Here is a 25,490-nt window from a genome sequence, read left to right as displayed (position 1 = left end):
CCAGATAATCCCCCCACCTATCATAGCTGATTACTGTTTCAATTCATACTGCACGTATTCTTTTGTATCTGGCTTCTTTTATGTAACAGTGTCTATAGAGATTTGTCCATGTAGTTGTATCTATCAGTAATTCAGTCTTCATTATTGCCCAGAATACCATTTTGAACACCATTTATGAAAGCCATTTTGTTTCATGTAGTTTTTTGCTATTTCTGTGTATTTTTGATGAAGTGTCAGTTTAAAATTTTGCTCGTTTTTAATTGAAATTTTTGTTGAGGTAATTATAGATTCACAGGCAGTTTAAGAAATAGTACAAGGAGAGCCTCTGCAGACTCTACCTAACGATAGGTACACATTTATGCATTTAGTTCTGTGCAGCTTTATTGTGTGTGCATGCATGCGTGCTTAGTGGCCGCATCATCTCTGACACTTTGTGACCTCATGGACTGTAACCTGCCAAGTTCCTCTGTGGGATTCTCCAGGCAAGAGTACTGGAGTGGGTTGCCATTCCCTTCTCTAGGGATCTTCCCAGCCCAGGGATGGAACCTAGATCTCCTGCATTGCAGGCAGATGCTTTACCAGCTGAGCCACCTTTTGTGTATTTACTACAACAGTCAAGATACTGAGCAGTTCCTTTACCAGAGGATGCTTCTTGTTGCCCTGTTGTGACTATACCCACCTTCCTCTTATTTCCCTCTGTACACTCCTGGCAGCCATGAACCTGATCTCTAGCTCTAAAATGTTGTCATTTCAAAGTGTTACATACATGGAATCATACAGTGTAACTTTGGGGGATTTTTTCTATCTTTAAAATTGCATTGTCTTTTGTTATTGAGTTGGAAGAGTGCCTTATGTATTCTCTGCACAGGTCGTTTGGCAGATATATGTATTGTGTATATTTTCTCCCAGTCTGTGGCTTTGGTTTTCTTGACTGTCTTTTGAAGAGTAGAAACTTTTCATTTTATGAAATCCAATCTATCATTTTTTTATGATTTGTGCTTTTTGTCTTCTGTGGGAAATCTTTGCCTATCTCAAGATCATAAAGTTCTTCAGTGGTTTCTTTCAGAAGTTTTATAGTTGTTTTCTTTGTTTTTTTTGATGACTTTTTTGTTTAGTCTACGCCTTTTGCTGTTGTTCAGTTGCTCAGTCTTGTCCAGCTCTGCAAGCCCATGGACTGCAGCACGCCAGGCTTTTCTGTCTTTCACTCTCTCTCTGTGCCCTACCTCAGATTAATTTGACATACCTTATGAGATAGAAGGTCGTTTATTTTTTCATGTAGTATTGAATGAATGCTATCCAATTGTTTCAGCACCATTTTTTGAATGTTTCCCATGGAAACACTTGGCACCTTTGTGAAAAATTGGTTGACCACCACGTGTGGATCTATTTCTGGATTTGCTAATCTCTTCGCCATTGGTCTTTTCGCCTATCCTGACATGATCAGATAAGATCCTGTGAGTCTTCCAACTTTCCTCTTCAAGATTTGTTATTCTGGGTCCTTTACATTTCCATATAAAATGTAGAATCACCTTTTACAGTTTCCTCAAAAAACTCAGTTGGGATTCTATTGAATCTGTATAGATCAGTGTAGGGAGAACTGATATTAATCTTGATCTTCCAGTCCATGAGCATGGTATATTTACTTATGACATTTAAAATTTCTTTTAATTAATTTCTTAATTATTTCTTTTATAATTTCTGATTATAGAGTGCTATATACCCTTTTGGTTTAGTCCTCAGTGTTTATGTTTCTTGACATTCTTATTACGAATGGAGTTTTAAAAAAAAATTATTTACTTATTTTTGGCTGTGCTGGGTCTTTGTTGCTTTGCACAGGCTTTCTCTGGTTTTGGTGAGTGAGGGCCACTCTTGGTTGCGTGTGCGGGCTTCTCATTGCTGCGGCTTCACTTGTTGCGGAGCACAGGCTCTAGGCTCTCAGGCTTCAGCAGTTGCGGCATGCGGGCTAAGTAGTTGCAGCTTGTGGGCTCTAGAGCACCGGCCCAGTAGCTGGGGCTCACCAGCTTAGTTGCTCCACACATGTGCGATCTTCCTGGACCAGGGATCCAGGCTGTGTCCCCTGCATTGGCAGACGGGTTCTTATCCACTGCGCCACCAGAGAAGTCTTTATAAGTGGAATTTTTAAAAATTTCACTTTTCTATTGTTTCCTGCTAGTACAGTGGGGCCAGTAAGCCTTTAGTGCCTGAATTTAAAACAATCTCCTTTATATACTATTGGGGGCCCTGGATCATACAGAAATACTGTTCTATGTGGTAGGAGGATGCTGAAGAATTTTTTATTCAATTTACATCAAGAGAACTATGGAAAAAAAAAAAAGAACTGTGGAAGTTAGATTAGGAAGTGATGGCAATGGAGGCAAGGAGCCCACTGAACTATTTGGGGCTATAGAGTGTCTACTACATGGCATGTTCATGACCTTGTCATAGAATCTACTGTGATAGGTTTCAGTATCCCTGTTTTGTAGACAGATGAGGAAATATTTAGAGAGGTTAGAAAAGGAATTTGAGGTCCCAGCATTATAATGTGGCATGGCTGGAATTTGAGCCTTGTTGTTGTTATTTAGGTGCTAAGTTGTGTCTGATGGTTTTGTGACCCCATGGAATGTAGCCCACCAGGCTTCCCTGTCTGTGGGAATTCCCAGGCGAGAACACTGGAGTGGGTTTCTAGTTCCTTCTCCAGGGGACCTTCCCAATCCAGGGATTGAACCTGCGTCTCCTGCGTTGGCAGGCAGATTCTTTGCCACTGAGCCACCAGGGAAGCTCCTGGGATTTGAGCCTGCTGCTGCTGCTAAATCGCTTCAGTCGTGTCCAACTCTGTGCGACCCCATAGACGGCAGCCCACCAGGCTCCCCCGTCCCTGGGATTCTCCAGGCAAGAACACTGGAGTGGGTTGCCATTTCCTTCTCCAGGGATTTGAGCCTAGATCTAACCAACTCCAGGCATACCCACTTTCTCTAAGTGAAAGATGGATTTGGATTGAAGCTCTGGCAGTAGAGTTGGGTGTGCTTAGGCCAGTGGATCAGACAGTAAAGAATCTGCCTGCAGTGCAGGAGACCTGGGTTTGATCCCTGGATCAGGAAAATCTCCTGGAGAAAGGAATGGCTACCCATTCCAGTATTCTTGCCTGGAGAATTCCATGGACAGAGGAGTCTGGCAGGCTACAGTCCATGGGGTGGAGAAGAGTCAGACAAGACTCAATGACTAACACACACACACAGACTGGAGAACACTTGCTGAAAGAGAATTGATACAACATGTTTCCTGGTGGTTAAGCATGTTCTTTCCTCCATTTACTCAGCTGGGATAGCGGCCATGGTAGCACTGGATTCCCTGGGCTGTGAGGGTCAGGGCAGTCATGTCTGTTATCACTTCGTTTGGTGTTTAGCACATGGTCAGTGCTCAGGAAATGGTTTCCTGGTAGGGTGAGTTTACCATTAAACAAAACAAGGAAGGAAAGTTAACATCAGTAGAGGATGGCTAGCACATACAGCTTTGGACTCATTGTGTCTTATGTACACGTGAAGCAGGCTGGAAAAGTGAGTGGGCAGTGCCAAAGAGAGGTCTAGGCTGAGGATAGAATCTTGAAAACTTGTCTCTGTTACTCTTCACACAAGGTAGATGAGGCTGAGGTGCTCATTATTTTAAAAATAGAGAAAGAATGCTTGAATGCATTTCTTTTAGCTCAAGTCTAGAACACTTATTAAGAGGTACTTACTAGAGCTTTGAAAAGATTGTTTTAGCACAAATAAACAGTTCTACAGCACACAACAAATTAACAACAAAGCAAAAAAAAAACAAACAGCAAAAAATCCAATAGGTATACCCTGATAGGTGGTATAGGCTGAAAATTTAAAAAAGAAATAGGTAATGTATCTATGGATGGTGACTTCCTTAGTAGACAGTAAAGCATTTAGCCAGAATCCCTGCACTCTGGAGAAAGACATCAGGTAGCACAAGCTTTTCTTCCCCAGAATTGGGTTTTCTTTTCAAGAACTTAAAGGACTTTATATCCTTGAATTAGTACTGTTATGTTTAATGGTTAACCTAGCTAGGAGACAGGTGTAGCAGGTTAGTGGAGGGTAGGTGTAAACCAAAGTAACACTAAGGTGCCCATTTTTCCTACCTTGGCATGAAGCTACTTTTTTGTGTAGTTCTCTTACTAAACACCAGATGGTACCACTCATCAGCATTTGACTGGCCCTTCAGCCATGACCCTGCTGTTGGGCATTAAAGAAAACTATGATTGTTGCTCAGTAAAACCAGAGAGAAGAGCTCCTGCCTTGACATGAACGATGTGGCACGTGTTGATATACAGATGTTGGATATGGTTGTCAAGCTCCCGAGTTCCTGTTCTCTCCTCTCTTCCCTCTCTCTCTCTTTTAGCTTTTGTTCTCAAGGATCAAAATAGATGATAATATTCTTCGTCTGTAGATTGGTAAAACAGGTTTTAGTTCTTTAAATAACTGGTTGTACTGGGATGTTCAAAATACTTTTATGTTTTTACTTTTTTTAAGAGTTTTTTTTTTTTTTTTTTGGCTTCACTGGGTCTTCATTGCTGTGCACGGGCTTTCTCTAGTTGTGGAGAGCAGGGGCTACTCTTTGTTGCAGTGTTCAGGCTTCTCACTGCAGTGACTTCTCACGTTGTCGAGCAAAGGCTCTAGGCATGCGGGCTTCAGTAGTTGTAGCAATAGGCCCAGTGGTTGTGGCTCACCTGCTTGGTTGCTTCAAGGCATGTGGGATTTTCTCAGACCAGGGATGGAACCCATGACCCCTGCATTGGTAGGCAGATTCCCACCCACTGTACTACCAGAGAGGTCCCCAAAATGCTTCATTTTTAATAGCATATGAATCTGCGCACATCTAGGACACCCCTTTTGTGGTCGGTTGATTACTGGGTAAAATTGGGCTGCAGATTATCTAACCCAATGATGATTAGGTAGGCTGATGACAGAGAGGCACTGGGACATGAGCCAGACACATGCAGAAGGACCTCGGGCTCCGGCAACCCATAAAGAATCCCACTCAACAAAGCCGGTGCTGTGACTAGGTACTATGGAGTATCTGCACTGTGCTGTACCACAGAAGTGATCCTTGTACGGAAACGTTATTATGTGTGTGTGCTCACTCACTCAGTTGTGTCCCCAGAGGCTGTAGCCCCGCCCCACTCTTCTGTCCGTGGGATTTTCCAGGCAAGAATACTGGAGTGGGTTGCCCTTTCCTTCTCCAGGGGATCTTCCTGACCCAGGGATTGAACCAGCATCTCCTGCCTTGGCAGGCCCAGTGGGACACCTGGGAAGCCCTTGGAGAGGATATTAACCCTTTATAATGTGTACAGCAGTTCCTTTCCCCAGGTTGCCTTTGGTCTTGTAATTTTGCCTATGGTATTTTTACTATATGGACATTTAATACTTCTGTGTAGTCAAATTACTAAATCCTTTATCTCTCAGCTACAGGATTTTGTCATTCCCTTTTTACTTTAGGATTGCCAAAATATTCATCTCCGTTTTTTTTTTTTCCTAGAACATTTACAGTTTTATTCTATACATTTTTGTTCCATCTTGAATTTTTGTGTAAAAGGTGAGGTAGAAATCCAGCTTTATGTTTTTCCATTGCTCCATGTGGAGAAGTGAAGCTGTATTTCTAAGGGCCCTAAGATACGATTGGGATAAGAATTAGACACAGGAGGGTTGGTGAGCAGTCTGATCTGCATGTTAGAGTGCTAAATTGTATGTGTCCGAATGCCAGATGTTTCTCTGACTGTAAAACCAACAGTAAGAGATTAAGGCTGATGAAGGTTACTGAGAAAGTGGAGGAATTGAGACTTGAACTTGGCCTTGAATGACACCTGTCTGGTTTCTTCATTTTTCTTGTTCATAACCTATGCCTTGGAAAATAATTAGTGAATATACTGAAGAAATTATGCTCTTTTTCATAGTGGACTCAGTGTTTGCTTTCTCTATGACAAGGTGTTTCCACCGCTTTCTCTATTGATTTACAATTTAATAAACATGACAAACTTTTATCCTAAAAACAGAGAAGCTCATCTAGATTGTTTTTAATAAAAATGCAAGCAGAAACATTTTTTGCAGTGTGCCTAGCACATAATTGATGCTCATTGTGTGTTGTTTACGTCCCTCTTTCTCCAAATCTTGCCCTTCTCTGAAAGCCTATGAAGTTTGGGCTTTAAAATACATGCTATTTATAAAATATTCTTTCAGTTAAGGTTTCAGGTACTTGATACACTTTCAACAGCAAGAATTTGTTCTTGACTTGTTTTCATAAGTAGTAGTATTCCCTAATCGGAGAAGGCAATGGCAACCCACTCCAGTACTCTTACCTGGAAAATCCCATGGGCGGAGGAGCCTGGTAGGCTGCAGTCCATGGGGTCGCTAGGAGTCGGACACGACTGAGCGACTTCCCTTTCACTTTTCACTTTCATGCACTGGAGAAGGAAATGGCAACCCACTCCAGTGTTCTTGCCTGGAGAATCCCAGGGACAGGGGAGCCTGGTGGGCTGCTGTCTCTGGGGTTGCACAGAGTCGGACACGACTGAAGCAACTTAGCAGCAGCAGCAGCAGTACTCCCTAATAGTAGCCTTTGAGTTTTTTGCAATCGAGGCATTTCAGAAATTTTCAGAACTAAATTTTCTTATTGCAGTAAGAACAAATTAAAGATACCAACACAGGTTTTTAATTGTGAACTTGAATGAGAAAATTATGAGTTTGTATGATAGGAGCTGGTTCGTTCTTCTTTTTTAAAAATAATTTTATTTGTTTTTTTTGGTTGCATTGGATCCTTTGTTGTCTGCATGGGCTTTCTCTAGCTGTGGAGAGTGGGGGCTACTCTCTGAGGCTGTGTGGGCTTCTCAGTGTGGGGTCTTCTTTTGTTGTGGAGCACAGAATCGAGGTGCACAGATGTCAGTGGTTGCAGGATGCAGGCTCAGTAGTCGTGGCTTGTGGGCCCTAGAGCATGCAGGCTCAGTGGTTGTGGTGCATGGGCCTGATTGCTCTGTGCCATGTGGAACCTTCTGGACCAGTGATCAAACCCATGTCCCGGCATTGGCAGGTGGATTCTTATCGTCTGTACCACTAGGAAAGTCCATGTCTTCTTTTTTACTCTTAAGGAACACTTGCCCATTTGGAGCTTGTTATTTTTGCTTTTACATCCAAGTGAAGTAATGGCATTGAGGAGTTGTGATCTGCTCAGGATTCATTTTGAGTTAGGACTCAGACTGTTGTGATTTGTGTTATATTTGTTATTTAGTCGCTAAGTTGTATTCAACTCTGCGACCGTGGATTGTAGCCCCCCAGGCTCCTCTGTCCCTGGGATTTCTCAGGCAAGAATCCTGGATTGAGATGCCATTTCCTTCTTCAAGGAATCTTCCCAACACAGGGATCGAACCCACGTCTCCTGCATTGGCAGTCGGATTCTTTGCCGCTGAGCCACCAGTGAAGCCCTTGTGTTGTGTATCACAGTACTAATTTAAGAAGTTAGAAAAAGGACAACGAATTAAACAGAAAGAAAACAGAAAGAAGGAATTAATGCAGATAAAATTGAACTTAAGGAGGTAGAAAGGAAAAAAAAGTGAGCTAATAAATAAAATCTAGAAGCTAATTGATGAAGAAAAACAGAGAAGGCTCTAATATACAGCATGAAATATAGAGAGTTGCCCAATGGATATATTAAAACACATGTTAAATGACATATGCAGAAGGTTATTTATTGTGATATTGTTTTTAATAGTAAAGGATTGGAAATAACCAGAGGGGTCTGGTTAAATAAATAATGGACATCCTTATAATGGAAAACTGCTGCTGTGTAAAAAACTGTGCAATTGTAGAAAATTTGTACACATAAGGAAGTCCTTTATGTATATGTTTTTATGGAAAAATCTCCAAGACATATTGTTCAGTTTATTAAAAAAAAAACAAACAAGCAAGATATTTAGTAGTATGTATACTATGCTACCTGGGCTTCCCTGGTAGCTCAACTGGTAAAGAATCCGCCTGCAGTGCAGGAGACTCCAGTTTGATTCCTGGGTCTGGAAGATCTCCTGGAGAAGGGATAGGCTACCCACTCAAGTATTCTTGGGCTTCCCTGGTGGCTCAAACAGTAAAGAATCCACCCTCAATGTGGGAGACCTGGGTTCTATCCCTGGGTTGGGAAGATCCTCTGGAGGAGGGCATGGCAACCCACTCCAGTATTCTTGCCTGGAGAATCCCCAAGAACAGAGGAGCCTGGCGGGCTACAGCCCATGGGGTCGCAAAGAATCGGACACAACTGAGTGACTAAGCACAGCACAGCATACTCTGCTACCCACTTGAGTAAATAAGGAAGAAATAAAGAAAATACATTGACCTGAATATTCATTAAAGCCATCTCTGGAAAGGCAAGCCAAAAACTAAGAGCAGTGGTTACTTGGGAGGGATGTGAACTGAACAGATGGAGAGGAGGTGCTTTTCACTGTCGTTTTATGCTTTTTGATTGAGCATTTTACCTATTTAAACAGTTCAGTGGAATACATATGTCAGAGGCTCTTGTTTAACTGATTAAATGTTTTTGAGGAGTTATTTGGGGTAAGGAAGAATTCAGTTGGTTCTGTTTAATTCAACAATACTTAACTATTATGTACAAACAGCGAGGCTTAGGAATAAAGAGAGAGTTATCGCCTTCTAGTTGCTGACAGGCAGATTTAAGCATAATACAACTATATACAACAAAAATCCAGAAGCAGTACAGTGAACAGGGCAGAGAGCATGCAAAGGTGGTATGTCTTGAACTGGGTGTGGAGGGACCTGTGGGACTGACAGCTGGTGATGGGGTAATGGTGGGCAAATAGGGATAAGGAGGACACTCTTTGGATGGAGAGTGGTACACGTGCAAAGTCCAGTAGGATGGAGAGTGTGTGGCTTAGTTTGCACTCGGGACAGCACAGCCATTTTTGCATAGCTGGAATATAGGTAGTGTTCGTGTGAGCAGGGACTGCCTTGCCCTGGGATGTAGGCCTGTAGTCAGTCTTTTTTTTTTTAATGAAAGATTGGAAACATATACAAAAGTAGACAGGATAGAACTACTGCAGGTGAGCTTCAGCAGGCACACTCATGGCAAATCTTGTTGCATCTATATCCTTGCACCCTACCCACCAGCTCCTCCATGTTTGGAGACAGATTCCACATAATGTCATTTCTTCTGTAAATATTTCAGTGTGTAGCTGTAAAAAATCTGGACTGTTATTTTGTTTTCTTAACCAGTTGGAGTACAGATTTCCAGAAGATTCATAAATATTATAAATAGTTTATTTTTGGTAGTTTTGCTTGTTTGCTTAAGTCAGGATTCTAATACGGTCTACAGATCGCAGTTAATTGATATATTTTTCTAAGTCTCTTAAATAGGTCCCCCCAGTCTTTTTCTTCTCCCTTGTGATTTACTTGTTGAAGAAATCAAGTTGTTTGTCTTATAGCATTTCCCACTGTTAAGAGTTTGCAGATTACGTCCCCTGGTCTAGTTTTATGTGTTCATCTGTTTGCATTTCCTGTAAATTGCTAATTGGATCCAGGGGTTTGACCAGATTCAGGTTTGTTTTTGTCTTAGTTTTCTTTTCTTGGCCATGCCACTATAAGTTTTGTGGGGTCTTAGTTCCCAGACCAGGGATGGAGCCCAGGCCCCCTGCAGAGGAAGTACACAGTCTTAACCATTGGATGACCTGGGAAATCTTTGTTTTGATTTGGCTTGGTTTTTTGTTTGTGTTTTTTTTTTTTTTTTTACTTTATAGGAAGTATTGTGGCTTCTCATTAGGGACACATATGTCTGGTTATCTCCTTTTTTCTGATTTTAGCAGCCCTTGTGGATCAGTGTTCCCATGTCAGTCATTCTGTAGAGTTAAAAGAATAAATTTATGAATACCCTCTGGTTACTATGACATCTGTATTCTTTCACTTCTCAGGTCTTGTAAATATCCTATGCAGTAAAGAATTTTTAAATGTAGTACATGTAAGAGTAATTGGTTTCCAGTTTCATCCACTTCATTAGAACTGATTCAAATGTATTCTTTTTAATGGCTGAGTAATACTCCATTGTGTATATGTACCACAGCTTTCTTATCCATTCATCTGCTGATGGACATCTAGGTTGCTTCCATGTCCTGGCTATTATAAACAGTGCTGCGATGAACATTGGGGTACAGGTGTCTCTTTAGCCTATTACACAGAGTGAAGTAAGCCAGAAAGAAAAACACCAATACAGTATACTAATGCATATATATGGAATTTAGAAAGATGGTAACGACAATCCTGTATACGAGACAGCAAAAGAGACACTGATGTATAGAACAGTCTTTTGGACTGTGTGGGAGAGGCAGGGGGATGATTAGGGAGAATGGCATTAAAACATGTATAATATCATATAAGAAACAAATCTCCAGTCCAGGTTCAATGCAGGATACAGGGTGCTTGGGGCTGGTGCACTGGGATGACCCAGAGGGATGGTATGGGGAGGGAGGTGGGAGGGGGGTTCAGGATGGGGAACACGTGTACACCCGTGGCAGATGCATGTTGATGTATGGCAAAACCAATACAATGTTGTAAAGTAAAAAAAAGATTAATTGGTTTCAAGTGACCTTTCAAAGCTGTTATCAAATAATTATAAAAGGGTTTCTTGAATTAAAAACAAGTTCATTTTTATTTTAATGGATTTTCACAAGCTTGATTATTTGTGTTTTATACTTTATCAGGTTGTGCTTCCGATGTGTTAAAAGTAAAGCTGAGGGGAAGCAGTGGTGTGGAAATATCCCATGGCAGGTAGGAATTATTTACCTGTTTTCAGATCTGACTGTGTAAAGATGTTTAACCTGTGGGATCACCTGAAAAGACCCTAAAGTCCATTGTAAACTGATTGGTCTTCATCGTACTTTCTCTGAAAGACAGTTCTCTTCTTTCAGCAAGGTAGACCCTGTTGGGACTCTTAATTCAAAGGACTATGGATCTTTTTTTTTTTTTACTTTTAATTTTATATTGGAATATGACCAGTTAACAAACAATGTTGTGGTAGTTGTAGGTGAACGGCGAAGGGACTCAGTCATACATAAACATCTGTCTGTTCTATAGTTAATAATAGTAGTGTTAATCGCACAGTTGTGTCTGATTCTTCTCGACCCCATGGACTATAGCCTGCTAGGCTCCTCTGTCCATGGAATTTTCCATGCAAGAATATTGGAGTGGGTATCCATTCCCTTTTCCAGGGGATCTTCCCCACCCAGGGATCGAACCCAGGTCTCCTGCCTTGCAGGCAGATGCTTTACCATCTGAACCACCAGGGAAGCCCATTCTATAGTTAGCATTCTCCTATTTAGGGAAAACATTTAAATTTACTTGACTAACATCAGGATTTTTTTTTTTTTAATGTTTATTTATTTGGCTACTCTTATCTTAGTTGCAGCATATAGGGTCTTTGGTTATGACACGTGGGATCTGGTTCACTGACCAGAGACTGAACCCAGACCCCCTGCACTGGGAGCATGAAGGCTTAGCCACCAGCCACCAGGGAAGTCCCAACATGTTTTTATAGACTGATATCTAGTTGATGTTTATTTAAACTGGGTGTAATTCATAAGCTTCTGGAATGTAAGAACTAGGAGAGACCCTGCAGATGTCTACTACATGAGGAACTAGACTGAGGGAGGTCTTGAGACTTGTAGAGGGATAGCTTGGACGTAAGGCCCTAGATTTGCACTGTGAAACCATCCTAAAGCCAAAATCAGAGCTGTTTAGGCTTGGGGAAAAGTTCATCTTGAGAGAGTCGTTTTCATGAAAAATACACATTGGGGCTATTGCTATTATTAAAAGTTTGACCTGGACACTGCTTTTCCTTGAGACCTATAAAAGCAGTGATCACGGACAGAGAAGGAACCAAGCATTGAAAGTACTGTTAAAAAATGAATACTTAATGAATACTTAAGTACTGTTAAGAAATAAAAAAAGTAAAAAAATAGAAACGAGTTTGGCAGTCCTTTCTAGAGCAAAGAATGATCCCAGGAACATTTAGAAAAATTGGACTGCTTTTACTGTGTTTCCATTTCCTCTAAAGAAAGGCCTTCTAGGTGTGAAGGTTGCATTCATATTTTATATTAAGATTAGATTATTTCCTTTGTCTTTTAGGATCCTAATTCTAAAGAACATTCTGGAGCCAGTAAGTCTCAGCTTGCCTCTGAGCCATCTCATTATCCTTCCAGCCACCAGAGAAACCCATTCAAGGTACTTGATAAGAATCAAGAACCATCCATCTGGAAACAGTTCATCAAAGGTGAAGATGAGGAAAAAACAGCTGATAAGAAGCAAAGAGAAAAGGGAGATCCACTCCTGGATCAAAAGAAGGAACAGAAGTCAGAATCTAAGTGCTGGACGGAGAAGGAGCTCTCATCTGGCCTGGGAGTAAAGAAAAAACAATCTGCAGTTCAAGACAAGCAGCAAAGGGAGAAGACAGAGTTTCAGTGTGAAGCAAAGGAGATAGAAGGGATGCACAAAAGAAACCTTTTAGAGATGAAATCCAAACAGGTCTGTGGAAATGTGCTCAGAGAACCATCTGCATTTCAGGTGAAGTCAGATAGTGAGAGTCATTCTGTCCAGAAAGAATCAGAACCTCTGACAGAAGAGGAAACTAAGCCTTTGCCTCAAATTGTTCACAGTCAACACTCAATAAGCCAGCCCCTGAAAGAGGAGCACCTCAACAAGGAGCACCGTAAGAGCTGGGAGGCTAGAGAAACAAAGACAGGGAATGACCCAAGCACACAGACCCTCCAAAAGAGTCTGCTCCAGGGCCATTTTCAGGCTCAGTCGGAGACCCGAGACATGCCTGCTCCAAAGGAACCAGCTGCTCAGCCTGCACCACTGGCCACAGGGCGTCCCGCAGGAGAGGGGCAAGACGCGGACAGAAGCAGAGGTGACAGTGAGGACGATGACGTAACAAGCGGTGGTGACAGTGAGGACGATGACGTAACAAGCGGTGGTGACAGTGAGGACGATGACGTTGTTTTTGTTTCGTCTAAGCCAAGGAGCCCTTTACTCTCTGACTTGCCTCCAGACACACAGGAGAAGAAGAACCTTAAACTCCCTGGTCAGAGTGTGCAAAGCAAAGTTTCTTCTGCCTCGGGTGTTTCCAAGAAGGGAGAACCTTCACACCCAACAGCCCAACGTGTGTTCCTCACAACACAACTGAAACAAAAGAAGGTAACTACTACCTGTGTTTGTTTATAAGGTCGCAGCATTGCTTGCTGTGAGCAGGTAAGGTACGCCACGAACAAGTGAAATATATTCATGTAAGGAAGGTCTCACAGGTGGATGTTTAGTTTCTGCCTTTTGCTGTGTTTATATGTTCAGGATTGGTAAATCAGCTGGGTTTAGAAAGAAGAAAGGTTCTGGTTTTCACACATATGGCTAAAAGACTAATGTCACAGTTTTAGCTTTCTAGGCTGCTTTAATCTGAAACTACCTCTGACACCTCGAGAGGAGCGAGTGACCCATTTTATAGGATCTGTTTTCCAGAGCACACTGGCATCGGTGAACATCCAGGCTCTTCCAGACAAGGGTCAGAAGTTGCTCAAGCAAATTCAGGAGCTGGAGGAAGCACTCAGTGCCCTGGCCCTCTCCCCAGAGCAAGGTAAAAGGGGTTCTGCCCCTGAACTCGGGGTTTGCATGAACTTCACAAGATATTCAAGAGCCATTTTGATGAAGAAGAGGTTGGGGAACTTCCTTCGCTGCCCAGTGGTCAGGACTTCGCCTTCCAATGCAGGGGGTGCAGGTTCAGTCCCTGATAGGGGAGACGAGATCCCAGATGCCACGTGGCCCCACACCCCCCAAAAAACCCAAAACCTAAAAAGAGGAGCAATGTAACAAATTCAGTAAATACTTAAATTCTAAAAAAAATCTGAGGAACAATCCCTGACATTAAAAGAATAGGTTGATGCATTCACCTGCCCATCTCGTTGTCTGTTTCAGAGCTTCCTTTTAAGTTGCATCTGTGATTGATAAAAATTTCCTCCTATTTCCTGTGGACTCAAGTCTTTTCCCATTGTTTAAGAAGCGTTTTAAATTCTACACTCTCTAGGAAGCCTTCCCCTGCTCATGGTGATCCCACCCTCTTGACCTCACCTCGCTCATAGAATTCCTTCACTTTCCTGAAGTGTAATCTGTTCTTCCCTGTGTTTTGAGCAGACACTAAGGAGAAGAGTAACACTCAAGAACCTCAGCAGAGTAACTTCACCAAAGAGACCACTGACCCTCCCCACTTGGTGCCTCCCAAACCCCTGCAGGGTCAGGATCTCTGGCCTCTGGGTTCTCGAGGACTGAAGGCTGCCCACCAGGAAGCTGCCGGAGGGTCTGGCCAGTGCTGTGGAGGTGAGATCCGAGGGCCTGGCCCTGGGGGGAATAGCTACAGCTACAAGTGAAGCGCGGCCTCATAGCTGCCTCTGTGTCCCTGAGAAGGGAGAAGCCGTTCTGTGGTGGGTAATAAAGCTGGTGGTGCGCAGCTGAGTTTTTGCACAGTGCAATTTAGATCTTCTTGAGAGCAGAGACTGTGTCTGCCCTGTTCATTGGCCTTGTTCATGGCCCTTAATCAACCAGCTTGGTGGCCAGCATGTGGGAGTCATCTACTAAATGTTTGTGAGTGAAAACTCAAGCTCACGTCATGACGAGGAAGGCAAACCAGGGGATATGTTTGTAGTCCTGTGTGTGTGCTGAGGCAGAGCAGGGGAGTATGTGACCATGACCAGTAAACCCACAGAGAGCAGCACCACCCTATTTAAATGAGCGTTTCCAACCTGAACGCTACAGACAGCAATGAATTCTGAAGCAGCTGCAGGAGAAGGATCCCCACGAGAGCCTCAGCTATGTAATATGATCATATGGTTTACTGACCAGGACACAGGAACTTGGGTGGGCTGACAGCGATGAGAAAAGCAAAAGCCAGTTTTCTCCTGAGAACTGCTCAGGATGTGGAAAGGAAAGGAGAGAAAAAAGAAAACCGGAGAGAGGGGAGAAAAGTTGAAAAGGAGTAGTCAGAAGAGGGTAAGGGATAGACAAGGTGCCATGTGACACAAGGATCCCTCTAAAAGGGCACAGAGAAAATGTACTTATATAGGTAAAATAGATAATCTGCAAGAATCTACTGTATAGCACTGGGATATCTTATAATAACCTATCATGGAAAAGAATATATATAAAAAATACATATAACTGAGTCACTTTGCTGTACACTTAAAACTAACACAGTGTTGTGAATTAACTACTTCCACTGAAACAAAAAAGAAAACATATTTAGTCCAGTGGCATGCTTAAGCTATGCCAGACTGAAGAACACTGCTGCATGACAGCATCATTCAGTCATCACCATGGTGATGGAGTTGCCTAGAGAAATTAAGGTGGATTATTAAGGTAAGAAGTTATGTAATATGTTTAGGAAGGAATCCCATTAAAATAGATTTTCATGTAAAAACATTTTAACATTTAAGTGGATAATTAATTTTTATTCATTTAGAAGTCTCTTATTTGGGTACTTCATCCCTAAATTTGCAACCAGCTAAGGTGCTTGTATTTATTACCTAACCTCAGTAGAAGTTCTCTGTGTATTAATAGAATGAGTGGTCTCCAGCACTGAAGTATCCCCGTGCAGAGCAGGCATCTTGGGATGTGCATATTTAGGGCTCTCTGCCTGAAGTTTGACAACTTCCTGTAGCTCGGTCTCTTCTATTGCTGGCTTTTCTTCTTGGAATCCAGCCCCAGGGGTCTTTTTTTCCAAAAATTCTCATGGTATTGTTTTCTCTGCCACCTCTTCAAAGCTGAAAAAAAAAAAAAATATTATAGATTATCTTATACTTTCTATTACTTTGTCCTTTATTAGACTTTATTAGAGCACTTGTTAATGTGAACTTTAAAAGACAGACATACAGAGAATGAGGCTAAAGGAGCCAGAGTGGCTAGGAGAATCTGGAGGCAAGACTTTTTAGCCCATACAGATCCATCATCTGGCAAATAATGAATTGCCTTTTTGCAGCTCTGGTCAGGACATAATACTCACAACCTCAATTTGTCTGCAGGCGCTGTGAGCCAGAATGGCCTTCACGCAGTGTGGAAGATCACAAGTGAAGCCATTGATGAGCTGCATCGATCTCTTGAGTCTTGTCCTGGGGAGACCGCCATGGCAGAGGATCCAGCTGGGCTGAAGGTGAGCTGGGAAGGCCCGCAGGCCAGAGTATCCTGGATAATGCCCTAGTACCCACGAGGAGGGGGCCCAACCATTGGGAAAGTGCCTACCAGAGTGCCATTCTTCGTTTTTCTTTAAATAGTCCCTTTTGGTTTCTTTTTTAATTTACTATTTTAAAATTTTATTTATGTGTTTTTAGTTTTGGTTCAGAGAAGGCAATGGCACCCCACTCCAGTACTCTTGCCTGGAAAATCCCATGGATGGAGGAGCCTGGTAGGCTGCAGTCCATCGCGTCGCTAAGAGTCAGAGACGACTGAGTGACTTCACTTTGACTTTTCACTTTCATGCATTGGAGAAGGAAATGGCAACCCACTCCAGTGTTCTTGCCTGGAGAATCCCAGGGATAGAGGAGCCTGGTGGGCTGCCGTTTATGGGGTCACACAGAGTCGGACACGACTGAAGTGACTTAGCAGCAGCAGCAGCAGTTTTGGTTGCTCTGGGTCTTTGTTGCTGCACATGAGCTTTCTCTGGTTGCATGCGGCGAGGGTGTGCTCCTCTTCCTTGAGGCGCACAGGCGTCTCATTGAGATGGCTTCTTCTGTTGTGGAGCGTGGGCTCCAGGGTGTGGGCTTCAGGAGTTGTGGTGCTGGGGTTAGTTGCTCCACGGCATGTGGAATCTTCCTGGACCAGGGATTAAAACTGTGTCCACTGCATTGGCAAGTGAGTTCTTTTCCACTTTGTCACCAGGGACGTCCCAGAGAGCCATTCTGACATATCTTTTCTACAAATCATACTCAAGTGGTTTCCCTTATGGTGTTTTTTTCTGTTTAGCAGTTAAAATAAAAAACACTTTTTTTTTCCTTAACATCATTACGTTATATGTCTGTAGCAGTAACAGATGCATTTTTCATTTATTGAGCTTTAATAGGTGCCACAGGGATGCAGAAGAATTGCTGCTTTTAATGAACTAGTTGGAGTGAAAATGCATGTACAATCAATGTAAGATGATTAGACAATCATTGTAAGACAGAAAATGTGTATTGTCACATACTGTGAAGTATATGCAAAGTACAAAGGCATTTGAAACAAAGGAAAAGTTTTTCTAGGTCAGCAGTATTATTTGTGCCTTAAAGAAACTGCAAGCCTTTAGATAGGGTAGAAACCAAACACTCTAGTGAGAGGGAGTGGTGGTCGGAGGGAAGATAAGATATTGATATTAGTAAGTGATGATCAGGTAAGAACAGCCCCTGAGCTCGGAGCAGCAGGTGGTGTAACTTAGCACAAAGAGTCTCTTGCTATGGAGCCTAGCATTGGTGGAGGAATTTAGACTAGGATAACATAAGAGAGGGGAAGGCAATGGCAACCCACTCCAGTACTCTTGCCTGGAAAATCCCATGGATGGAGGAGCCTGGCAGGCTACAGTCCATGGGGTTGCGAAGAGTCGGACACGACTGAGTGACTTCACTTTCACTTTTCACTTTCATGCTTTAGAGAAGGAAATGGCAACCCACTCCAGTGTTCTTGCCTGGAGAATCCTAGGGATGGGGGAGCCTGGTGGGCTGCCGTCGTCTCTGGGGTCGCACAGAGTCGGACACGACTGAAGCGACTTAGTAGCAGCAGCAGCAGCAGCAGCAGCATAAGAGAGGGCTTCCCTAGTAGCTTAGCTGGTAAAGAATCCACCTGCAATGCTGGAGACCCCAGTTTGATTCCTGGGTCAGAAAATTCCCCTGAAGAAGGGATAGGCTAACCACTCCAGTATACTTGGGCTTCCCTGGTGGCTCAGATGGTAAAGAATCTGCCAGCAATGTGGGAGACCTGGGTTCGATCCCTGGATTGGGAAGGTCCCCTGGAGGAGGGCATAGCAACCCAGTTCAGTATTCTTGCCTGGAGAATCCCCATGGACAGTGGAGCCTGGCGGGCTACAGTCCATGGAGTCGCAAAGAGTTGGACATGACTAATCATAGCACAGCTTAAGAGATGTTATGGAATCACCGTAGAAATTTGAGCAGGGATGTTTTAAGAAAGTTATTTATATCACAGAATTCCAGATAAACTGGATGAAGGGAAGACTAGCAGGGAGGCCCCCAGTTAAAGGGCCATCAATTTATGACTAGCACTGAAGACTGAGACATTGCCCACAGAGAGGAGAGTCACACTGAAGAGATAACGAGGAAGAGCCAGCAGAACGGCTGGTGGAAGTAGGGTGATTACTCAGAGATCTTGACTTGGATTGATGAAGCAGACAAAGCAGCAGTCACTTGAGAGGGACAGAGGCAGCCGTTGATAGACAGGCTGGGCAGTCGGCATGAATGATACCTGTTCTGTGCAGGCCAGCACATGTGGCCCTCAGTGAGAGAGTGGAGTCCAGGACTTCAAGGTGAAAGAAGCGGCTTATCTGACAACCAGAAGATTGGGAGGGTCACTTACAGAAAATAAACGAGTGGAGGAGGGAGTCCATGTGGCCAGGCTCTAGCATAGCCTCTCGTCAGAAATCGGTACCTAACTTTCGGTTATTACCTTTGTCAGATCTCTTTGCTGCCACACCAGAAGCAGGCATTAGCCTGGCTGCTATGGCGGGAAAGCCAGAAGCCACGAGGAGGAATTTTGGGTGAGTCTCGCATTAGGATAAGAGCCCACAGATACATTGCTTTGTTCAGTCCTCTCAACAACTGTTGTGGGTAGCTACTCTAACACCCTGTTTGACAGATGAGGAAACTGTAGTGTGGGAAGCTTAAGCCACATGCTCTGGAGTACACAGCCATAGGATCAGTCAGGAAACTTTAAGCCATGAGCTCCAAAGTACACAGCCATAAGATCGGTCAGGAAGCTTAAGCTGCATGCTCCAGAGTACACAGCCATAGCATCAGTCAGGAAGATTAAGTTACGTGCTCCAGAGTACACTGCCATAGGATCAGTCAGGTCTTGGCTGCAGGCAGTAGAGACTGACTCTGGCTGATTAAGCAGAGGGAGGGTTTATTCTCTGGTGGCCCACAGAATCTTTGGAAGATGTGCAGGGCCAAGCTGGAGGCCAGACTTCTAGGAGCAATGGCCAGAGTCAAGTTACCAATGGAATGTCCTGTGAGAATGATACGGCTGTTCCGTGCCTCGGAGCAGTAGAGGAAAGCACCGCTCCCCAGGGCCACACGTTGCTGTCTCCACCCCTTCCTGTTGAGAGGGCTTCATGGGGACCCTCATCTTCTGAAGTTGCTCACATCTGAAACAAAGTCTGCTGTGAGTGTAAGTCTCTGTAGAGCCTGATCTTGCTGCTGGTGCCTTAGCTACAGAGGAGGCAGGAAGCAAGTTTTCCAGGCTCTGCTTTGGAGCCTCATCACTAAAAATTTCCAAGGTGTTCAACTTCTAGAAAACGTGACAGAGGTCCACTACGGCTAGTAAGTGGCTGTGTCTTGGTCCCCAAGCTCACCTTCTGGTTGGATGATTTGCTAGAATGCACAGCATATAGTCATATGTTGCTGTTCAGTCGCTAAGTCGTGTCCGACTCTCTGTGACCTCCATGGACTGCAGCTCTCCAGGCTTCCCTGTTCCTCGCCATCTCCCAGAGTTTGCCCAGACTCATGTCCATTGAGTTGATGGTGCCATCCAACCATCTCATCCTCTGTCACCCGCCACCGTCAGTCTTGCCCAGCATCATATTCATGGGTGTAATTTATTGCAGTCCAGTAAACTGAATAATAATTTAGTTATTTTGATTTGATATAAATTAAAATCAGCAAGGGAAAAAGGCACATGGGGCACAGTCTAGGGGAAACCGGGTTCAAGTCCTATCCCAGTGAAGTCACTCTGTGTACTTAATCTCCCAGCAGCAATGTATGAAAACACAGGTAAAACGTTGCCAACCATGGAAGCTTGTTAGAGACTTGGCACCCAGGATTTTTACTGTGGGATAAAAACCCACATAGGCGGCTTCAGGCTGGCAGGTACTGAAATTCTAGATTCCCAGAGGGAAAGCAGGCATTCAGTATAAACTGTACTGTGGGTCCAAGCAGTTAAGGTGCAGTGAGCCACTCTTCCCAGTCTGGGAAGGGGGGGACCCCTGCTGAAATGAGTTTCCACGTGCTAGCTGAGAGCCAGCCTTGTAAGCTGGCCTTTCAGAGGAGAGTAGTCAGCTGCTGTGGTAACTCTTCTGCTCAGTGGCCGAGCCAGAACTTGAACCAGAGCCCATGTTGTGACATTTTACTTCTGCTTATGTCAGAATGCATATTTAAAACCTTTAAAAAGAAGATAATACCATTTTATAGGGTGTAAATGGTAAATTGGATAAGCTCAGCAACTAGCACGATGATGGTACCCAAGAAATGCTAATTTATGACCTTCACTGATGAATGGTTAAGGGGATGGTGAGGACTGTCTTGAGTTAACTCTAACTCCAGAATTGCAGTAGTAAATTGGGTAGTAGGATATACCTACTGGGACCTTTTTGCTTTTGCAGGATAATAAATAAGGCGACTAGGCAACATCTGGAACTTTCCCTGGTGGCTCACATGGTAAAGAATCTGCCTGCAGTGTAGGAGACCTGAGTTTGATCCCTGGGTCAGGAAGATTCCCTGGAGAAGGGAATGACAACCCATTCCAGTATTCTTGCCTGGAGAATTCTATGGACATCGGAGCCTGGTGGGCTACAGTCAATGGGGTCGCAAAGAGTCGGACACGACTGAGAGACTAGCATACACACAGGCAACATCATCAAACTGAGAGAGATACCAATGAATGTATTGGATAAGTAACAATAAAACACAGAGACTCAAATAAGATCTAAATAATAAGATTTAAATTTTACGGAGGTCATAATAAATGTCTATGACCTAGGTCGCAAAATAAATGGCAAGAGTTAGTGTTTATTTTAATAAGACAAAGAGTTCATTAGAGGAGGCAAAGCATAGTGACTGAGTGGTGCAGACAGCAGAGGGTCCAGGCTGGTATCTGCCCTGACCGCATCTCTTGAAGTTGAACTGATTCCTTGCCCAAAGTAATTGCCTCTCCTATTTTTGTTTTCATTTTCCAGCGGATGATATGGGGTTAGGAAAAACCCTGACAATGATCGCACTCATCCTGACGCAAAAGAAAAGCAAAGAAAAGGACGAAAGCACGGCTTTGACTTGGCTTTCCAAAAATGGTATTCCCAAGTGTCTTGCTAGCCTGCTGCTTCCTAAATCACGTGAGGCAGTGGGGAGTGGAAGTTTTTCAGCCATGAAAGGATGCCTTTGGTCATATTTAATTTTTTGGAAAACTGTTACTTTCCTGTAGTATCATTTCTGACACTGAATATGCTAACTAGAAGTGATCATTTTTTTCCTTTAAATATAAGATTAGCTTGGCCTGTGATTAGAAACAGTTTTATGGTGGCAGCTAAAAGTCTAAAAATGTTAGTTTAAACCTAATGATTGTTTTTGTTAATGTTGAGAACATAACTACAGGGTAGACCCAAATAATTAAAATATTATTTTCTGAAGGAAGATCTGTAACAAATTCAGACTTCAGCCACCATAGTAGACAGTTTTCCATGTTTCTGAAATTCCAGAAATTTCCATATTCTAGAGAGTTTTTCTTATTTCTATCTCTGCTTTTAAAATGTAGTAACTGTATAAGTACTTTAAAGGTCCTGTATATTACATATAGATGACACCACATGTAAACTGCATGTACACAAATACATTTCTCGGTTGGTTAGATAGTCAAAGGACTGGCCGTCTGCTCTCAGGGCCTCCATTGACCACTGTTGCAGCTGGGTCCTCTGTCGCTGTGTGGAGCAGCAACCTGTGCGCACTGCAGATGCACAGGGGCACAGGCACAAACACGCCATCACCATCTGGTTCTGAAGTAATGTTTGCTTATCCTAGAGGATTTGGTACTTGTTCTTCAGTATGAATGTAATTAAGGTTTGCTTTTCAAAGGAAGGTAATAATACTGCCCTCTAATGAATCAACGAAGAGTTAGGAAATGACCCAGCTTCTGTCTTCTCACCACTGGGAAAGTGCATTGAGGTTTTTTGGTTTTTTAAACTGAAGTAATGTACTAGCCACTCTCCTCTCCCTTTGTAGCCCCTCTTTCTTCCACTTTTATAGGGGAAAAGAAATAATTGTTTTGAGTTAAAAGATTATTTTTTTGCAGTTTCTGTTCTACTTCGTGCATACCTCGTTTTACTGCGCTTCACAGTAGCGTTCTGTTTTGCTTTGACTGGCGAGGGTCTGCGTCAGCCCTGAGGTTTTGGCTGTTGTTGCATCAGCATTTCCTCACTTCCCGTCTCCATGCCACATTTTGCTAATTGTTGGAATACTTCAAACCCCCCATCAGTAAAAAGATTACAAATGACGTTAGCACTGTCTAGCAATAAATATATATTTTCAAATTAAACTATGTATCTTTTTAAAAAGTATCTAAAAAGTATTATACTATTGAACACTTAATAGACTATAATGTAGTGTAAACATAAATATTCATATGCACTGGGAAACCGCAACGTTTTCTGTGACTCTCTTTATTGTGATATTCACTTTATTGCTGTGGTCTGGATCCCAGCCTGCAGTATCTCCAAGGTATAAGCTATATGAAGAAATAAGAGCAACAGTTGTTAAAAATATTGATTAAATGAATAGACATCAGTCAAGGAAAAGAGGTAATGCCTTGAAGAAGTTAAAGCTATTTAATGCGTGTAACTAGGTGTTGATTATTTCCCCCCTCTCAAGACTCCTCTGAGTTCACTTCTCATGGAACACTAATCATCTGTCCTGCTTCTCTGATCCATCATTGGAAAAACGAGGTGGAGAAACATGTGAGCCACAACAGATTAAGAGTCTGTCTCTATCATGGGCCAAACCGGAATCAACATGCAAAAGTGTAAGTGCAGAAACGTTGCCGTCAGTACGAGGTGTCCAGCGTCTTGGCTGAAGGGTCGTCTTGGCCTTTGTGTGCTCTGGTATTTCATTTAATCAAGGCTAATGGTATTTGTGGAGACCACAGGCACTGTCATCGCCAAACAGCCTTCGCCTGTGCTGAGGGATGCATCTTGAGAGGGACTGGTGTTCTGAGCTATATCCCGTCACCATTCTCAACAAGCTGCCATGCAAGTTAGCCTGAGATGCCTGAATCATCAGCTAGGCAGTAGCGGAGTTGCCCTGGTAAAAGGGATATGTCACAATTATTTCCTGATTGAATATCTAATTCCAAATTCACAATCTTTTTCTGTTAGTGTAAATGGAACCAACTCAGTCTTAACGGAGCATCTTGATACAATATTAATGATTAGTTGATACATGCTGCTGCTGCTAAGTCGCTTCAGTCGTGTCCGACTCTGTGCGACCCCAGAGACGGCAGCCCACCAGGCTCCCCCGTCCCTGGGATTCTCCAGGCAAGAACACTGGAGTGGGTTGCATTTCCTTCTCCAATGTGTGAAAGTGAAGTCGCTCAGTTGTGTCTGACTCTTCGCGACCCCATGGACTGCAGCCTACCAGGCTCCTCTGTCCATGGGATTTTCTAGGCAAGAGTACTGGAGTGGGGTGCCATCGCCTTCTCCGGATATATGCTAGTTAAATGTTTATGGCTGTATTTTTCATATGTGAACCATCTAAGAAGTTTAGATTCAAAAGTTTAGGATTAAACCTAACTGAATTCCTAAAGGGGGATGACCAGGAAGGAGGAAAGAAAATGTTTCCTCAGATGGTGATTGTAGTCCTATTCTTTGTCTTTCAGTTTTAAAGGACCTGTTTTTTGTTTTTAATTATGATATGATGGTGTAGATTGAATACTTGCTGATCTAGTCAAGAACTGAGTTGTTTTTCCGTCTAAGTAATCTCTCTCCCCAACCTCTGATACTGGATATTTTATCTCTTAAAGAACAACACAGTAGTCTCTCGGGGGTGAATTGCCAGAATCATGACCCTAAGTCTTAAGGGCACACCAGCTCTCATGACTGGTAGTCATTTCAGCAGACGAAAGGAATCAGGGCAGTAGTGGCCATCCTGCACGCCTTCTCTGGCATGGGGTACTATAGATTTTTGTTTAGAAGTCGGTTCCATCTTACATGATATGCATTTTGATTGTACTGGGTTTGGTGTCCTGAGTGCACTAGCTGACTAATAGGAATCATTCTCAATCATACGCCTTTATATGATGCTCAGGCAGCAAGTAGGCATCACTGTCTGTCCAAATTTGCATGTCATCATTATCGGAAGTATTTACTGAAGTTCTCTCAGGTCCACAATATTAAGCTTCCTTGGAGAAAGATTTGTGCTTTTCATTAAGAATCTTTACATGTAAAGAGTATAGGCGAGGTGAGCTGAAAGTGTATAGCATGTATTTTTGTGCCCAAATATCAAAGCTAGATGAATGGGTTTTCATGAATCCATTACAGAACAATGGGGAGAAAGCACCATTGATATAAGATGAACAGGACTTCAGAGTTTTCTTACTTCCTTGGGACTTTAGAATCATCTGTGTCAAATTAACGAAATATTAAATTCCAATCCTGCCCAACTTTCTGTTCTTGTCAGATCTCATCAAGCTTAATTTGACCCCAGCCAGAGATGATCCTTTGTGACTTGGCTGGGAAGAGGGGGGCTGTTCTAGTTACAGGGAGTAGTCTCTAAAAATGACCAGTGGTAAGTGATAAGGAAGTCAAGTGTGTAAAATTTACCTCTTCAGGGTGTGTGTGAGTGTGTGTGTGTGAATTGACACAAATTAATGAGTTCTGCTGGAGGGATTTTTGTGAAGGAAATCAACTCTGTCTTGCTTTGTCAGAGTCATGCTGGATGGTTTACCTTTTGCTTTGTGTTGTATCTGCAGCCTCTCCAGGTATGACATCGTGATCACCACCTACAGCCTCCTGGCCAAGGAGATTCCCACAGCAAAACATGACGAACAGATCCCGGGTGCAAACCCCAGTGTGGAGGTGAGGCGTGGACCCTGCTGGGGAAGTAGGGTCGGAACTGCAGATTAATAGGAGTCTTTTCACAGCATCAGAGATGGAAAGGTCCCCTTCCTGGGGTCCTGAGCTTTCATGCTGCTTCTCCTGTGGAAACAGAGTTCTTTCCTCTGTCCCTTCTCTTTTTTTGTAGGCGTCCTCCTCAGTGCTGAAGGTGGAGATGCAGTTTGCTGCTTTTTAGAGATAATGACTATATTGCAGTTGTGTTGATCATGGTGTAAATATAGGGAAGCTTCACTTGTTGCAGTGTTTGTTTGAGAGTCTTTGGGGTGTACTCTCAGGATGTGTTTTGTATTCAGTGTCAGGACTAGTATTTTGATATTAAGGCATTATTCCCTGCCTTTACT

At 43.1% G+C, this 25,490-nt stretch overlaps 1 protein-coding gene across 3 annotated transcripts in view; it reads left to right on the top strand.

Annotated features, from left to right (window-relative positions):
* The window catches only part of TTF2 (transcription termination factor 2), a 50,540-nt gene that overhangs the window by 4,069 nt on the left and 20,981 nt on the right, over positions 1 to 25,490 (top strand). For 2 of the 3 annotated variants that reach the window (XR_008715641.1, XM_055584617.1), the window contains exons 4-12: positions 10,748 to 10,814; positions 12,171 to 13,238; positions 13,554 to 13,668; positions 14,223 to 14,405; positions 16,103 to 16,230; positions 18,735 to 18,816; positions 21,229 to 21,339; positions 22,910 to 23,060; positions 25,005 to 25,110. Coding sequence is in view for 2 of the 3 variants with exons in the window: in XM_055584617.1 (XP_055440592.1) it covers positions 10,748 to 10,814; positions 12,171 to 13,238; positions 13,554 to 13,668; positions 14,223 to 14,405; positions 16,103 to 16,230; positions 18,735 to 18,816; positions 21,229 to 21,339; positions 22,910 to 23,060; positions 25,005 to 25,110 (2,011 nt within the window). In the remaining variant the exon portion in view is untranslated. The remainder of the gene's footprint in view (positions 1 to 10,747; positions 10,815 to 12,170; positions 13,239 to 13,553; positions 13,669 to 14,222; positions 14,406 to 16,102; positions 16,231 to 18,734; positions 18,817 to 21,228; positions 21,340 to 22,909; positions 23,061 to 25,004; positions 25,111 to 25,490) is intronic. The other variant, XM_055584618.1, reaches the window with a different exon arrangement.

The sequence above is a fragment of the Bubalus kerabau genome, chromosome 6 (genome assembly GCF_029407905.1).
Source record: "Bubalus kerabau isolate K-KA32 ecotype Philippines breed swamp buffalo chromosome 6, PCC_UOA_SB_1v2, whole genome shotgun sequence".
In the NCBI taxonomy this organism is placed as follows: Eukaryota; Metazoa; Chordata; class Mammalia; order Artiodactyla; family Bovidae; genus Bubalus; species Bubalus kerabau.
Note: the sequence above shows the minus strand (reverse complement) of the source record. Positions and strands in the feature narration are given on the sequence as shown.